General features: G+C 38.5%; 1 protein-coding gene and 1 long non-coding RNA gene across 4 annotated transcripts; one reads left to right on the plus strand and one right to left on the minus strand.

Annotated features, from left to right (window-relative positions):
- Positions 1 to 8,399: 8,399 nt before the first annotated feature.
- LOC116207150 lies at positions 8,400 to 11,169 on the minus strand. Of its 3 annotated transcripts, none has more exons than XR_004156874.1 (4): positions 10,538 to 11,169; positions 9,583 to 9,762; positions 9,005 to 9,127; positions 8,400 to 8,633 (listed from the first exon to the last, which is right to left on the minus strand). It is a non-coding gene; the product is annotated as an uncharacterized LOC116207150 (long non-coding RNA). The 3 variants fall into 3 exon arrangements; XR_004156873.1 differs by having other exon boundaries at positions 9,583 to 9,711; positions 10,538 to 11,159; XR_004156872.1 differs by having other exon boundaries at positions 9,583 to 11,144.
- Positions 11,170 to 13,741: 2,572 nt separating this feature from the next.
- Positions 13,742 to 15,507, plus strand: LOC116208779 (early nodulin-75-like). Its single transcript, XM_031542338.1, has 2 exons — positions 13,742 to 14,111; positions 14,296 to 15,507. Exons 1-2 carry the CDS (start codon positions 13,790 to 13,792, stop codon positions 15,273 to 15,275), a joined length of 1,302 nt encoding a protein of 433 aa, XP_031398198.1. The 5' UTR covers positions 13,742 to 13,789; the 3' UTR covers positions 15,276 to 15,507.
- Positions 15,508 to 17,418: the final 1,911 nt, after the last annotated feature.

Consider the following 17,418-nt stretch of genomic DNA (forward strand, 5'->3'; position numbering starts at 1 on the left):
GCTGCACTCTGGATTTAGCTTGCCTACATATAACACATCTACCATAAATTCTCTCAACATCTCTTTTCATATGTGGCCAATATAAGTGTTTTTGCAAAATAGATAAAGTCTTTGCACCTCCAAAATGTCTCATTAATCCCCCACCATGAGATTCCTGCACTAATAACTCTCTCAAGGAACAATTAGGCACGCATAACTTATTCTCTCGAAACAGAAACCCATCATGCCTAAAGAACTTATCACAAGGTGTTTCCTCACAAGCCCGATATTCCTTACAAACTTCATGGTCATCGGCATATAAATTTTTAATGTCCTAAAAACCAAGCAATTTTGCATCAAGTGTAGAGAGTAATGCATACCTGCGAGAAAGTGCATTGGCACCACATTCTCCTTACCTTGCTTATACCGAATAACGTATGGAAACGTCTCAATGAACTCCACCCATCGAGCATGTCTTTTGTTTAGCTTGTGTTGGCCCTTCAAGTGTTTCAAGGACTCATGATCGATGTGAATCACGAACTCCTTAGGCCATAGGTAGTGCTGCCACGTCTCTAAAGCTCGAATCAGAGCATACAACTCCTTATCATAAGTTGGGTAGTTTAAGGCTGCCCCGCTTAATTTTTCGTTGAAGTAAGCAATTGGTCGTTCTTCCTGCGTAAGAACTGCACCTATATCAATACCCGAAGCATCACATTCAATCTCAAACGTTTTTTGAAAAGTTAGGTAAAGACAGTAAAGGAGCGTTGGTCAACTTCTCTTTGATTAACTGAAATGCATTCTCCTATAAACGAGTATATCATCAAAGTAGACAACAACAAATCTACCTATAAATGCACGCAAAACATGATGCATAAGTCTCATAAAAGTGCTTGGAGCATTAGTCAAACCAAAATGCATAACTAACCATTCATACAAACCATATTTTGTTTTAAAGGCAGTTTTCCATTCATCTCCTTCTTTCATTCTAATTTGGAAATAACCACTCTTTAAATCAATTTTAGAAAATATACAAGAACCATGCAGCTCATCTAACATATCATCTAAGCGAGGAATAGGATGATAATAATTTACCGTTATGTTGTTGATTGCTCAGTAATCAACGCACATTCTCCACATCCCATCTTTCTTAGGTACAAGTATTACTGGAACAGCGCATGGGTTCAAGCTCTTCCTCACATACCCTTTCTTGAAAAACTCACTTACCTGCCGTTGAAGCTCCTTTGTCTCCTTAGGATTGCTTCTATAGGCTGGTCGGTTTGGAATTGTCGCACCGGGAACAAAATCAATTTGATGTTCAATCCCTCGGATTGAAGGTAACCCATGTAGTATTTCCTCGGGAAAGACATCCTCATACTCCTGCAAAAGGGAAACAACAGAACTAGGCAGAGCGAGATCAAGTTCGTTAGTATTGAAAACTGCCTTTTTGTACGAAAGTACAATCATCGGCTAATTTGAAAACATTGCTTGCCTAATTTCTCCCATTTTTGCATAAAAATTCTTTTGTTTTCTTTTTGATTTTCTCTCAATGGCCGAATTTTGATTTTCTTTTTCTCTCTCATTTTTCTCGGCCTCTCTTTGATTTTTACTCTATTTCTTTTGATCACTCTCTTTTTGCAATCTCACTTGATCCTCTTATACTTGCTGCGGTGTCAATGGTACAAGAGTGATCGATCGTTAATTAAGTACAAATGAATATTTGTTCGTAAAGCCGTCATGCTTCACATGCCTATCAAACTGCCATGGACGCCCTAGCAACAAGTGTCCTGCTTGCATCGGTACTACATCACACAACACTTCATCTTCGTATTTACCAATTCGAAATGCAACTAATACCTGCTTGTTCACCCTTATCTCACCACTATCATTCAACCATTGTAGCTTGTACGGCCTAGGGTGCTTCAACATGGGCAGTCCCAATTTTTTCACCATTGTTGTGCTTACGACATTAGTATAACTACCACAATTAATAATCATACTACATACCTTGTCTTTAATGTAGCACCTAGTGTGAAAGATGTTCTTCCACTGCACTTCTTCAACTCCTTTTGTTTGCAAGCTCAATGCTCTCATTGCCACCACTGTCAATGCATCTGGAGCTAAATATTCCTTCTCGGGAACGTCCTCCAATGGGGGCATGTCATCGGTGTCGGAATCTTCAGTGTCGGTCACAATGTCACCATTGTCTCGCATCACTATGACCTGCTTGTTCGGACATTGACTAGTTATGTGTCCCTTGCCTTGGCATTTAAAACACTTAATGTCACGATTCCTGGAGGTAGAAATGTTAGTTTTACCTTGAGGAACGTGGCTGGTTGCATCTTGATTTTGCTCGATTTTCGATTTCGACGTGGATTGCTTCTCATCTTTCTTCCACTGATTCGGTTTCCAAGTGGATGTGCTTGGACTTTGGTTTGGACGTGTATTGCCTCTTTTCTCGAACTGGTTCTCAATCTTGATGGCCATGTGCACCATATCCTCCAACTCCACATAATGTTGTAATTCCACAGCATTTTGAATTTCCCGGTTCAATTCAGCAAAAAATCTTGCTATAGTAGCCTCCCGATCCTTCTCTACATTTGCTCTAATCATGGACACTGCCATCTCCTTAAAATATTCCTCTATACTCCGATTACCTTGCCTAAGACTTTGTAACTTATTATACAACTTCCGGTAGTAATAATTAGGAACAAATCGCTTCCTCATCACCCTTTTCATTTCCTCCCACATATCTATAGGTGGCTCTCTATTTCTTCGCCTATTTGTCACCAATTTATCCCACCAGACAATTGCATAATTCGAGAATTCAATTATTGTCAATTTGACTTTCTTCAGCTTGGAATAACTATAACAATTAAATATAAACTCCACCTTTTTCTCCCACTCAAGGTATACTTCGTGATCACTCTTTCCTTGGAATGATGAGATTTTCATCTTAATACTACCCAAGTTATTGTCTTCTCGATTCCTAACTTCTCTAAACCGCCCTGCACGTCTCCTATTACTAACAACCGAATCCCGATCATCTTCTTCATCAAAACTAGCCTCATAATTATCTTCATCTTCAACCCTTACTTCTCTTAGTTGAACTCTTTCCCCCTACGCACATTAGGAGCGTTTCGTGTCTGCTCCACACGTGTGTTCTCCATCCGATCTATCCGTTCATGAACCTGCTCCAACTCCAACCTCATCACACGCTTCATCTCACTCATCATGGCCTCCATAAGTACTTTCGAATCAGCCAATTCTGTAGTACCTTCGGAAATACTCTTAGCACTGTTGTGAGACATGATTTCTGCAAAATAAAGTTAGAAAGAAAGGACCTTGCAATTCTCTCCCTTACGTGTTTTCACTCAAGAATGTGAATCACTCTACACTCGTGTTTTCACTAAAAAAAATGTAGCTTTTAACCCTCTAATGTTCTCACCACTCTTGCCTTTTTCCACTCGACAATTCTCTTTCAGTTATTTTGGAACTAAACAAACAACTCCAAATTTTCCAGCAACAATTCACCAATAACTCATTAAGGAAAATTAATGGTCAAAGGAAATTTCAGGAAGAAAAGAAACAAGAGAAAAGGCAACCAGAATGAAATATATTAGAATGTTATATGGATGAAAAGATATGAAGTATTATATAGGGAAAAGAATATGGAAGAAATGATATTATGTAATTATGGGAACATAATCAATGTGGATTAGCAATAAAGGAAATAACAACTTTAAAATAGTTTGAGGTACAAAATTTGGATCAAATTGACAACATCTTCTTTCTTTTCTTTCGATCTTTTTTTTCAGCTCTTTCTTTTTTTGCTGCTAATAATCCACAAAGAACAAACTCGATGAAGCGAAACTCAGTAAATTGAAACAAAAAATGATAGGATAAACCCGATTTGGAGACTGATGCTCGGATACCAAATGATGCGATTCCCGCCAAGAGTGACGAGACCCAACAACTATAGGAACCCAAGATCGTTCTACGATCAGATTTGATTGATGAACCCTCAACCCGTTGTTTACAACATAAACAAGAACCTTGGTATAACTGACCTCAACCCGTTGTTTATTACGAAACAAGAACCTCGGTATATAGGAAGACGCCACAAACGGTGATGGAAAGCCGTTTGATGAGTCGATGAAGACGCCACAAACGGTGGTGGAAAGCCGTTTGATAAGTCGATGATGAACGCCACGGAAACTTCCGATAAGTTCGAATTAGTTCTTCAAGAACCAAAGAGAATACTCTCACAATTTTCTGAATGTTCCTTTTTTTATTAAAAATTGATTAAGATGAATATATATAGACATAAAGTAATCCTAATTTGGTCATATCTCCTCCTAAAGATAAGGAAAATAAAACCTAAAATATCGATAGAAATATGATATAATCTATAAAGATATGAAATCTAAATATCCCTAGAATATCTCCATGAGATTTAAACTTTAAACAAATATGATGATATCTTCTCTTGATCATCAAATATTCTAGAAGCTTCCTCAAACACTTGCTGAATTTAACCTTGTCCGGAATCTTCTATAACTTGAATCATGTTGATAGATCTTTGTTGATCACGTGGTTCATGTTCAATGGGCCTCCACGAATTTACTTGAGCCCAAACCTCTTGAATCAGGCCGTTGAGTTCATCTTTAAACTTCTTTGCACGTGCCCGTGTAATCGGTCCAATTGGAACTTGAACTGGATCCCTTGAAGTCGTGCTACGATTTGCATCAAATCCCATCACAAAAATCGAATCTTTAACCTTTTGATTACTTGGGCTGTGTGTGCCTAGGGGCGAAGTCGGGATTTTTTTTCAGCCGAGACAAAAGACATCTATAATGCATATATGTTTTCTCAACAGAGCAAAATCCTAGAAAATTATAATTGATGGGGCAAAACTTTAAGAAAAATGTAATTTATAGGCAAAAAATTGGAGGAGATGCAAATTTCAGGGGGCAGTTGCCCCTGAAGACAACGTGGCTCCGCTTCTGGGTATGCTCCACTATGATACACTTTTTTTCTGACGTCCAAATGTCTTCGAGGTTCTGTCTTTGCTCTTTTGGTTTGAAAACCAAGGATTTTATGTTTGTGAATCCGTTTGGTCGCGGTACTTACTTCGAGTCAAACCTAACTTATCCACTTTTCAAATAGACGGGCCACATTGATTTCCTTCCTTCATATAGTCACCTCTCATGCAATCCGCTGATTAGAAATGGAGTGTTACTATCGTGGCTGAGATGGGCGATGACATAAGGACCTTCATCAATTATTATTTATGTTATAAGATGACTGAACAGTGGAGTAGCCCACGTGAGCAGTTTCATCTTTACAAATAAAAACTCCTTTATTTCATTGGCAGCAATTTGTACAGTAGATTATTGAGTGTGAAAGCTAGGCAATTCGAGCAAATTTGCATAGAAACTCATCACGTTGAATAAATTATACTATCAGACATGCTTTGTCATTTTAACCCGAAATAGACATACAAGCTTTACTTCAAAGTTTGAACTTTAAGGATATAGACCAAATATATACTTTCCCTCATCACTATTACCAGAAACGGATCACACGTTGAAGCTTTCAGTTTGCGGGGTACTTGAATAGTCCAACCGGAAGTTTGATGTCTCAGTCTGCAGGATCAGTTACGAACTAAATATGTTCTAGTACTATTGAGACAAATAGTGATAAAGGTTCCACTTATGAAAAAGAAAAAGTAATGGTGATAAAATGTGTGATGATTAATTTCAGATAATACAAGCTATGCGAGATAAATACAATTTGCCCCTCCAAACTATGGGGTGTTTCTAGATTTGTCCCTAATCTTTAAAATTTCGCAAGGTGCCTGTCAAACTAAGTGAAAAATAAGCACGATACTTCTTTAACTAGAATGAGAGAATTTTCCTCCTTTTATCAAAAGGTCAGATTCGGGAACGACTATCTGTTGCCTGATAAGTGTCTTTGAAAATCTTATATGGAGTATCAGAATTTATAATCAACGGGAAATTTGAAATAATAAGGAATAATATCAAAAAATGAGATTGAGATTTGGATTTTGTCACAAAACCAAAAATTTATTTTGCAATAACTCTTAAACTGCTCAACGAAATTGAATGTTGTAAAGATCTATTAGTTTTTGCAAGACCTCTACGAAATCGAATGTTGTAAGGATCTATTAGTTTTTGCATGACCTCTTAAGTATAACCATATAAAATTTTAAGGCCGAAAGAGACATAGAGAGAGAGAGAGAATCACTATTGATATCGAATTTCAAGTTTTCTTCCTTAACGTTGATGGTGATTGTCCAACTGCTCTTTTCGACCTTAAATTTGTATATGGTTAGCCTTTAGTGGCTGTAAGTAAGCTATTGGTGTTTGCAACACTCAATTTCCATGAGCGGTTAACAGTTATTGTATAGTGAAATTTTCGATTTTTGACGAATTTAATTTTAACCTCGTTTCTTTTATGTCATTCCTTACTGTTTGGAACTTCCAATGATTCTAAACTGTAGTATTCTGCACAAGTTCTCCAAAAATATCAAGAACACCCTAATTTGAAGGTCTAACACAAGAAAACGGTGTTCCTGAATTTAGTCCTTTGGATAGAAAGAAGAAAAGTCCCTGATAACATTGTGGTGTAATCGTTAGTTTGCGGTGCCGTTGACCTAGACTTAATGCAGTGAATATATCGCCATTTCAATTTCAGACGTGCACCACTAGTCCCATGCCATTTTGGAAAAATAGAAAACTTAAAAATTTAAAAAAATAAAACAAGAAATATTAAAACTATAGAAGATGTTGAGGAGTAAAATAGGATAAAAATCCCACATCGGAAAATAAAAGGAAAATCCATTAGTTAATATATGATTTGAGTACCACCACTTATCAGCTTGAACTTTCAAGTGGAAATGGACTCAGGCCCGTATAAGCTCAATGAAAATTCAATATGTTATTAGAGCACAGGTTATGCGTATGTATGCCCATGCGCATATGCACATGCACTCACACCACGCTAGGCTCGGTATGTCCGAGTGCAGCAAAAAAAGTGCCTCATGTTAGCTCCCCCACCGCCCGAGCACGGAAAAGCCCTGCTCGAGGTCAATTGTTGAGGGCGGGTGATTAAGATCACGTGATAACATGTAGTTAAACGACCACACGTTGCATGTGTGGTATTGAGGAGTAAAATGGGATAAAAATCTCATATCGAAAAAGAAAAGGAAAACCCATTGGTTAATCTATGACTTGGGTACTACCACTTATCAGTTTAAGCTTTTAAGTAAAAATTAAATGGGCACAAACCCGTACAAGGCCCATGGAAATTCAATAATTCAAAAAATTCTAAACAAATTCAATAAAATTCAGATAAAGGTAGTTTTCATTTTATCATTCTGTTAGCATGTATTTTGGTTTAAAATACCTATTAACCATGATATGTTGCTGCTGTTGCTAACTACAGAGTGCATGTATAATATCGTCACCTTCCTAGGATTATACAACATAAGCAACTCCCGAAAGGAGAGACATTTATTTAAGTGCAAAATATCAGGCACGATTCCAAGAGGAATTGAATCATCCAACTTCAAGGCCTTCAAAAGGTGTTGACTTTGCATAGAGGTGCTCACATAGTGAACATATTGGTAGGCAGTAATACATCAATTTGACATCCAATACCCTCAGGACCATAAGGATCTTGAAATCCAAGTCAGGATTTCGTGACTACTACAACGCATCCAAAGTCTTTAAAAAGGACTGCAACAATCGTACATTAAAGAGTGAGATGTTATAAAACTATTGCGGTGTCTTCCATACTAAAACACTAAAACACAAGTGGTTTTTTTTTATATGCAGAATAAGTCCTCATTAAGAGACTGGACTCACAATTACGCTAAACACATATTAGTAGGTTACTCAAGTACCAATTGCATGCTTAGGCACTAACAACAACTTCCACCATAAAAATAAATGCGTCTGATTGTCGAAAATACTTCATTGAAAATCACAGAGATGAAGGGACTACGCAGGGTATAAGGATACACAATCAAAGGCAAGGTATAATACTCGCTTAATTTTTAAGTAACATCCCTCTCCAAAATAGATTCAACAGAATTCATAAGGGACTTGTGTGCAGAGACTCCATAGACAAACTCGACCACAGGAACCAAAGTTGAGAGAGGTGTCATTAAATACCATGTCATGCAACGATATAAAGGCATTCAGATATTTAAACAGCATTTAATACAAATATTTGGATCAAGTTCTTGATTAGAATCCCAAAAATTTCAGCGAATTCCTCAAAACCTAGCTCACTGAAAAATGATTGGAGAATGATGAGTGTACGGACTACCATTTCAGAAATAACAATTTTGGTTCTGAGGCCCTACAAGTTCTGCAAACTTGAGAAGATGAATGTACAGAAAATAATATACATTGCAATAGCATCTTTTCACTTACATTACGACAGAAACAACTGATTTGTGAATGGATTATGGGAAAAGTTTACAATTCAACAATTCACAACATAGGCATTTCAACAATAGCTCACCGTAGACATCACTTATGAGGGGATACTTTGTGAGGATTCCTGAGGACACAATTCTACGATATTTTATTCTCCACTTCACGGCTTCACGATCTAGCTCAAATCTGTAGGTGCAAAGCAGCCAACCACTATCACTGTCGTCTTACAGCTTATAACTAACAACAACCTCAACAAAAATCATGCAATGATTACTCCAAAAAAAATAAAGAAAATATAAAGGGAAAAAAAAAAAAGCATCCTGCATTAGAGGCTATAACCAAAGCTGACCAAATTTTTTTATAATTTTATCGAGTGATTAATGATCATATCATATCATATTAAGCTTTACGGTCTAAAAGGAATTTGAAACCTGTAAAATTAATAATCATCAAACAAGAATACCAGACAATTTTGATTATCATCAAACTCATCAAAGAGATAATATAATTTGGATTTATTCCCCAAGTTAGTAAAACGAAGTCAATAAGGGACCTACCCATAGAGCAGTCAGGGCACTGATAAGAAATTCATTAGTTGGTTGTGGGCGTAATGAGTCCAGATGCTGGCAATGTTACTCCAAAAAGCCTCAGCAAGTCATTGTACTGCCTATAAAAATCACCTGAAATCACGAATGAGAATTCTTCAATGTGGAAACATCAAATCAAGTCGTCGTGAGAATTTCATGAATAGCAGTATAGCTCCAGCATATACTCAAAAGCTAGGATCTGTTGGCGGAAAGAGAAAAAACAATACAAAGTAATAGGAAGCTCCCTCTTTCCCCATAAAATTCTTGAAATAATAACATTAACATAATTGACTGAAAAAATTAAACAAAGATAAATATACCGTTATAACAGCAAGAGAAAAAAAGTGAAGAAAATATATGTAAAAATAAAAGAAAAGAATAACTGGTCAAGATTTTTGATAATAAATAAAGATAATAAGTTGTCTAAAATAAACGATTCTTCACGGTGGCAAAACGAAAACAGCCAAAAAAAAATCGAGTCTTACTTATCAGAACAAGCAAACGAGCAACTTATCAGAAATCTTAATAGGAGATTCAAGCTCGCGCACCTAGAGTTCATGAAAGCTGCCTAATCTCCACCTCGAAGAGCACAAGCAAGGCCTCACCCGACCGGGCATGTAAGATCCATTCGATGATGTCGCCCAGGCTAGTGTGGTCCAACGTGAAGGCGCCCAAGTCTGAGCCGCCATTGCACATCAAAACCAGAGTAAAACTCTTCTTTGTTTAAGCTTTATGCAGCAAGTAAAGTGAGTGGTCTTGGGAACGCAGTCATTGCCAATAGCACTAAGACGATTTTGGAGCATAAGTAACAAAGGACAATAGATCTTACAACAACCGAAGGGAGTAAATTAAGAATTAGGAAAACAAAGTTCGTCCTGCACTTTCATCAAACATGTCTTAGGCACCTAAAATACATCTTTTCATTAAAAAAGTAAAGTGATATCATAAACATCAGTCAGTGTTCATTTTTTATGTGAGAACTGCAAAACGTTTATTAGACATCGGTTTGTTTGGTAATATAATTTAAGTTTATTTTTTTGACAACGAATCACTACTTTTTTACTAATTCTCTCATGCTTATTTTTATCTATTATTTAAATTAATTTTTTAATATTAAATTATCTCAACTATTCAAAACATTTTCCTCAATTTCAACACTGTTTTCTCAATTCAACGACATAATTATTACTTTTTTATCATTTTTTAAAATTTTTTTCACGTACTTTTATCTTTATTTCCTTAAATTAAACTAAATCAAATTAAATTACACACTATGATTATAAGGAAATCCACTGGCATGACAGTCCTCTTGTACGTGTTCTATGGTTAACCAATCTCAAATTCATATAGAGGCTTCAAACAATAAAAAGGAAGAACAGTGGACAATCAATGACTGCACATCGACAGATGGGCCTACAAGATTCGTCTCTTAGAAGCAAATCTTGACCAGAAATTGAGAGGAAGCAAATGCGCAGTGGCCAGCGGGTGGAGAAACGCATTTACCTTGCTCAGTCGACTTGGCGATTAAGTCGACTTGGGATAATCGCCAAAAACCGAACAAAGCAATTGGTGGCCGCATAAGAACAATGAAACAGAGAGGGAGCGTTCTGTTTTGTGCGCATCGGAAGAAAGCAGGTGGAGGAGAGTGACTGGGAATGGGATGTTATACTCTTTGTGGTGTAATTAAGCAGCGAACATAGAAGAACGACCAAAGGAAATGCGTCCGTTCAGAGGCGAAGATTAACCGTCTCTTTGGAGCCGACGCTTAAGCGGCGTCTATTCAGTGCAGAGTGGGGGGGTCATTCCGCGGAGGAAGGCCAGGCAGCGGCACAAGAGATGGAGGAAGGTGTCGGCGTAGAGGGGCCTGGAGCGGTTCCCGTAGCAGAGCCAGCAGATGCAGTGCGAATGGAAGTAGAGGCGGAGGAGGACTGGCGAGAGGCTGCCGATGGTAGCAGTGTACGGGCGCGAAACGGTGGCAATGTTGGTAGGGGCATTTACGGAATTATGAAAATATGGGATTAACCCCACGCAGTTTATTATAGGCAAGATTTCTCCGCATCTTTTTTGAATGAATATTTTCTCCCTATTTTGCTTTGCTAGTTTTTTATTGCATATTTTCCTATTTTCATCGTATTTGAATTCGTTGTATTTGTATATTTCTATATAATCTCTGCATTAAGAACGTGAAAGTATTTTCCAGGTAAAAAAAAAACAGAGATTAATGCAATTCTTTTGTTTGAAAATTAGAGTTGGAAATTTTTGCTTGTTCAATTTAATTGTTATCACTTGCTTCTTCAATTTATGTAATTTCGTGGTTATTAATTGAACGCACACAATTTAACTAACCTATGAGAATTCATAATTTAACTAATATATGATAATTCGTAATAAGAGAGGCCCAATATCTAGTACAATAAAAGAAAAATCCTAAATAACTAATAAAAAGACACAGGTAGTCCCATTAGTTATCGAACCTGCGACCTCTAGGTCAACAAGCGAAGATGTGCACCACCTCACTACACCCTCTTTCTTTTGGTAGCATTTATTTTGATCAAACGATTTTTCACTTACACTGCATCTGTACAGTTTATAAAAGTAGAGAAGCCATAAAGTTGTTGAGGGTGATTATGATTGTTCCCCGTTGAATTAAAACTCAATATTAATTATTAAGTTAGTATTAATAACCAACCATAAAGGAAGGCAATGCCTCCTATAAAATTATTAGTTGCCACCAGAATGGAAAAACTCAATCGGTAATTGGTAATGATACATATTCAACCATAACAATGGACTAAGTAATCCCTGGATTCCGGATGCATGTGTGCGTTGGAATTACGTCGATGACGTAAATTGAGGGATAAAACCACGGATTTTTGTTGATTTTGATTTTAATGATACCTTAGTTGACTAAATTATCCCGTTAAATCTGAAACGAAAGAAAAGGAGAGGTTAAGCTGAAAGTGATAGCAAAAGTTCTCAAGACCCTCGGTTCTTTACAATAGAATAATGATTAAGAGGCCTATTTGTCAAAAAATTTCAACTCTATATGCAGGATCCTTGTCAGCTTCGCTATATGAGGAGAAGGGAAAAAAGAAAATTGCAATGTGAGCTAAATTGAATTAAAAGTAAAATAAATAACACTTTATTTAATAAGTCGTGAATATTTTAGATCACATGGTAATGGCAAGTTCGATATAAAGCGTGCCCTTATGCCTCACATTTAATCAATTTCACGCGTTGGGTTTTCAAACCTGGTTCAGTCCAAGCGTGAGGTGAAGTATTGGTATATAGAATAAATCATGTCATACAATATTAACCTCTTAAATTTCATGGTCAATGCTGCTGCATAGGCTAGCTAAAATAAATTGCAAGATCCACATTATATTTTACAGAATTTATTTATTTTTAATCTCATCAATTTATTGCTACAAGAGTTGCATAATTTTTTTCGATTTTAAGAATGGACAAAGGCCTAATATAATGAAATAGAAATTGTAAATAACTAATAAAGCGAGGACGAGTAGTCCTACTAAGTATCGAACCTGCAACTTTTAGGTTAACAGACGAAAGCGTGCATCACTACCTTACACCCTCTTTTGATCAAGAGTTGCATATTTCTTCTAGCTACATTCCTAGTTTTACAAAGTGAAGAAAAAAACCCACCAAAGCCTCAAAAATTATAAATAGTATGTTCTCACGGTGAGATTACAAGATACCTTTAGCAAATAAATATGGTTCCATCCATCGCAATGGCTTTGATTATTAGTGATAATTTTTAAGTTTATAATTTTAATTTTGGCTTCTGTAATAGGGAAAGGCCGTGAAAAACAAGATAAAGTAGCAACTTTAATTAAAGAGTTTTGCTAAATCCTACTAAAATTTCTCTACATGTTTTCCCTAACTATATTTACAATGGCAAGAAATGTAATTTTTATCAACTTCGAATGGTGTTTTAATTAATAAAAAGAACTTGATAAATTTCAGTTTATTGAAAACACAAATTAAACAGCATTAACCGAGAAAAAATCCACATATATGAAAATTAAAAAGCGCAAGGGAATTTCTTATTAGGTCATTAAACGAACAACATGGCCAAATTTATTTTGCCCGGTGAGTCTGGAAGTCGTTCACGGAGATTATGTGAATTAATATGTTGAAATCCAAACAGCCTATCTATATAAAAAAACAAAAGAGAAAAAGAAAAAATAAGCACATTATCACATAACACTCATTTTTCTAATGAATATCACTACACTCATATTCTAAGCGCATCCTTTAAGCCTTTATATATCTATAAGTTCTATACACACGTGTATGTTTCTAATTTGGCTGCCCGATTACAACTCTCTTTTTCTAGGATTACAATTAGAGGCAAATGAGCTGAATATAAAAAAATAAAAATTTTAAATGTTTAATAAAGAAATACATGAAGTTTCACTTGAATTTCGAATTTGAAATTTCTTAGATACCAGATAAGAGCGTACACGACAACGCTATACGCCTTGGTCACGTACATACAACTCTCCTTTTTTTTTTTTCGGTGATAGTACAACTTTCTCTCTGTTAGGCACAGAAATCCCACCGTCACATGTCTTTCTCAATCGAAAAAAGAAAAAAAAATCTTTAGAATAAAAGTCCAAAAATGGGTGACATGGTTGGTGACGTAACGGGTCAACCAAAGTACTATAAATTGGCACTCTCGTCCCTCTTACTTCTCACCAGTCACTACCCCATCTCCCAAACCAAACTCAAAACATGTCTTCATCTTTCAAGCCCTTGCTGGCTTTGCTCCTTGGTGTGGTGCTTCTCACCACCACCATTGTCGATGCCGATCACCCCCAGCACCCTAAAGATCATGGCCACAAGCCACCCCACAAGCACCACCCGGGGAGGCTTCTACTCGAGTATGAGGAAGATGATCCCAAGCCAATCCCCGAACACAAACCGGATCCGGAACATGACAAGCCTCCATATGGTGGCCACCACCCCGGTCACATTCTTGTAGAAGAGGTTGAAGATGGCCGCAAGCCAATCCCAGAGCACAAGCCGCTGAAACATGAGGTGAAGCCGGGAAAAGGTACTTATCAAAATTCCAATCAGAATTTTTGTGTTTCTTTAATGTGTTATACAATTATTGGATACAATAGAAGATTGATCTTATCAGCCTCTGTACAATTCACACTCTTTATAGTTCAGTTTAATTTTAAGGGTTTGTACTATATTTCGCTTCTCATGTTTTCCTGCACCATATTTTTTAAAAGGTAAGGGAGAGAAGCCACCACCGGAGCACAAACCACCACATGGTCACATCTTTGCCGAGGAGGTCGAGGAGAAGGACAGGCGCAAGGGCGAGAAGCCTCCCCCTAAGCACAAGCCCCCACATGGTCACAATCTTGCTGAGGAGGTCGAGGAGATGGACAAGCGCAAGGGTGAAAAGCCTCCACCAAAACACAAGCCCCCACACGGTCACAATCTTGCTGAAGAGGTCAAGGAGATGGACAAGCACAAGGGGGAGAAGCCACCACCGAAGCACAAGCCCCCACATGGTCACTTACTTGCCGAGGAGGTAGAGGAGATGGACAAACGCAAAGGCGAGAAGCCACCACCGAAGCACAAGCCCCCACGTGGTCACAACCTAGCTGAGGAGGTCGAGGCGATGGATGAGCACAAGGGTGAGAAGCCACCACCAAAACACAAGCCTCCACACGGTCACAACCTTGCTGAGGAGGTTGAGGAGATGGACAAACGCAAGGGTGAGAAGCCTCCACCAAAGCACAAGCCACCACATGGTCACATGCTTGCCGAGGAGGTTGAGGAGATGGACAATCGCAAGGGTGAGAAGCCACCACCAAAGCACAAGCCTCCACATGGTCACAACCTTGCTGAGGAGGTCGACGAGGTTGACAATCGTAAGGGTGAGAAGCCTCCGCCTAAGCACAAGCCCCCACATGGTCACATGTTGGCTGAGGAGGCTGAGGAGTTGGACAAGCGCAAGGGTGAGAAGCCATCACCAAAGCACAAGCCTCCACATGGTCACAACCTTGCCGAGGAGGTCGAGCATATGGACAAGCCCAAGGGTAAGGGCGAGAAGCCTCCGCCAAAGCACAAGCCACGACATGGTCACCTCCTCGCAGAAGAAGTTGAAGATGCATACAAGCCCCCTCGCAAATTGAAGCCACCAACCCCTGAAATGAAGCCAAAGGGTCCTCCTCACAAACCCCCCCCACAAACCTCCAACTGACAATTGAACAACGCCTCTCAGTCGATCATTATATCACATAGAATAAAGAGCCGATCGGCCCTTAGATCGTGGAGAGTTGTTTGGGTTTTCCAGTCGTTGTTGGCTTAGTTTCACATCATCCGAATCGCTCATATGCTGTTGTTCTACCACTTGGTTGTTGAGTCTTGTATATTATGGAGACCGGGTAATCACCTATAGTTATTATCTTATGTGATGAGCTTTTACCTCCTAAGTTCTCTCTTCAGAGCTTGCGAAATTTGTTGAAAAAACAATACGTTCTGACGCAGCAAACACGCAAGTAACCCGTCACAGACTCGTTGATTCGCGCACGAATACCGGAACTATGACCTTCTACTACCTATTGATTTTACGAATACCGGGAAATAGGCATCAAACTCTAATCGACTCCGAGATTGGACAAAGAGCACGAAAGCTCTGAACTTTATTCACTATTCAAAAGACAACTCCTTCAGCTCTAGGGTTTACACAGAGCTTAAATAGGGTTTTAAAAAATCTAAATTGCATAAAAAGAAATAAACTTTCCTAAAATTCCAAAAAACACTCTAATTAACATAAAATTGCTTGTTTGAGGCCCCAAACGATGGAATTCGCCTAAAATATCGAAATTTCACTGCTAAGGACTATGACTTTTGCTCCTGAGGCCGTTTCCTTCGAAATAGGGTCGTCAGAACCTATTTTTCTCTAGGTATCGACTTGCCAGATCTTTTGCCGTATCATTCTCCCATGGGTGGAGAGAATTCGCCCTGGGAGTCCAGAGATAAAATTATCCACTCAAACATACACATCTTCCATACTTGACCGGAAACCGATGTCAGCCCATGCTTTCAGAACGGATGATTGGAAAAAATCCCGACTCAAAATACTCTACCGCAATGATTGGTTCGATAGAGACATCTGACATTCTCGTCTTCATCTGTTGATTCAGGACACGGTACTTCTCAATTTCCTTCTCCAGCCTCGCCTCCCTCCTATCTTTTCTTCGCGAGTCCATTCTCTTGTCGATGGCCTCCCAAACCGCATTAGCCTCTTTGTCGTCCTCATCATACTTCACAGAAGTAAAGACACCCACATCATTCCCCTCAAATTCATCGAATTTTCAGTTCTCGTCATAACCCTCGTCATCTTCCTCATCATCCTCGTTGAACTCGTGCTCTCCATTGCCTCCAGCTAAAAAAAATGCGTTATCAGACGGACCCTCTTCGATAAATATATTTGCGTCCCCTTCAGAGTAGGAATCATACTCGACAGAATAAATCTCCCCCTCTGACTCCTCGCCAGATTCCTCTTGCTTAGGATTAGGGTTAGGGTTTTCTTGATTTTGGTTGTCCATAAGTGCAATCATCTGCTGTGGTAGCTGCTCCATCATACGATCCATCCTCTAATCCATCTGCTCCATCCTCTGTTCCAGATGTCGCAGGTTGTCACGCTCAAGAGCATCGTCCACACGATCCCTCTTCCGGGGCGACATGGTCGATCAAGATCAAACCGTAGTTCTGATACCAACTGACGCAGTGGACACGCAAGTATCCTGTCACAGACCCGTTGATTCGCACACGAATACCGGAACTACGACCTTCTACTACCTGTTGATTCTACGAATACTAGGAAATAGGCATCAAACTCGAATCGACTCCGAGATTGGACAAAGAGCACGAAAGCTCCGAATTTATTCACTGATCAAAAGACAACTCCTTCAACTCTAGGGTTTACACAAAACTTAAATAGGGTTTAAAAAAAACTAAATTGCATAAAAAGAAATAAACTTTCTTAATTGCAAAAAACACCCTAATTAACATGAAATTGCTTGTTTGAGGCCCTAAACGATGGAATTCGCCTAAAATATCGAAATATCACGGCCTTAGGCAGTGAATGTTGCTCCTGAGGCCGTTTCCTTCAAAATAGGGTCGTTAGAACTTATTTTTCTTCAGGTACCGACTTGTCAGGTCTTCTGCCGCATCACGTTCCTTATGAATTATAGTTCAGTTAATGGGATAGACCTTAACATGGAGTGGCGATTGGATCACATGCACCGCCACCAATCAAGATTATGGAGCTAGACGATCTGCCACCTTTGCGAGAGGAAACATGCTTTTATGTTCTTCTGTTTCATTATATGAAAATT

Source organism: Punica granatum, chromosome 5 (assembly GCF_007655135.1).
Source record: "Punica granatum isolate Tunisia-2019 chromosome 5, ASM765513v2, whole genome shotgun sequence".
NCBI lineage: Eukaryota > Viridiplantae > Streptophyta > Magnoliopsida > Myrtales > Lythraceae > Punica > Punica granatum.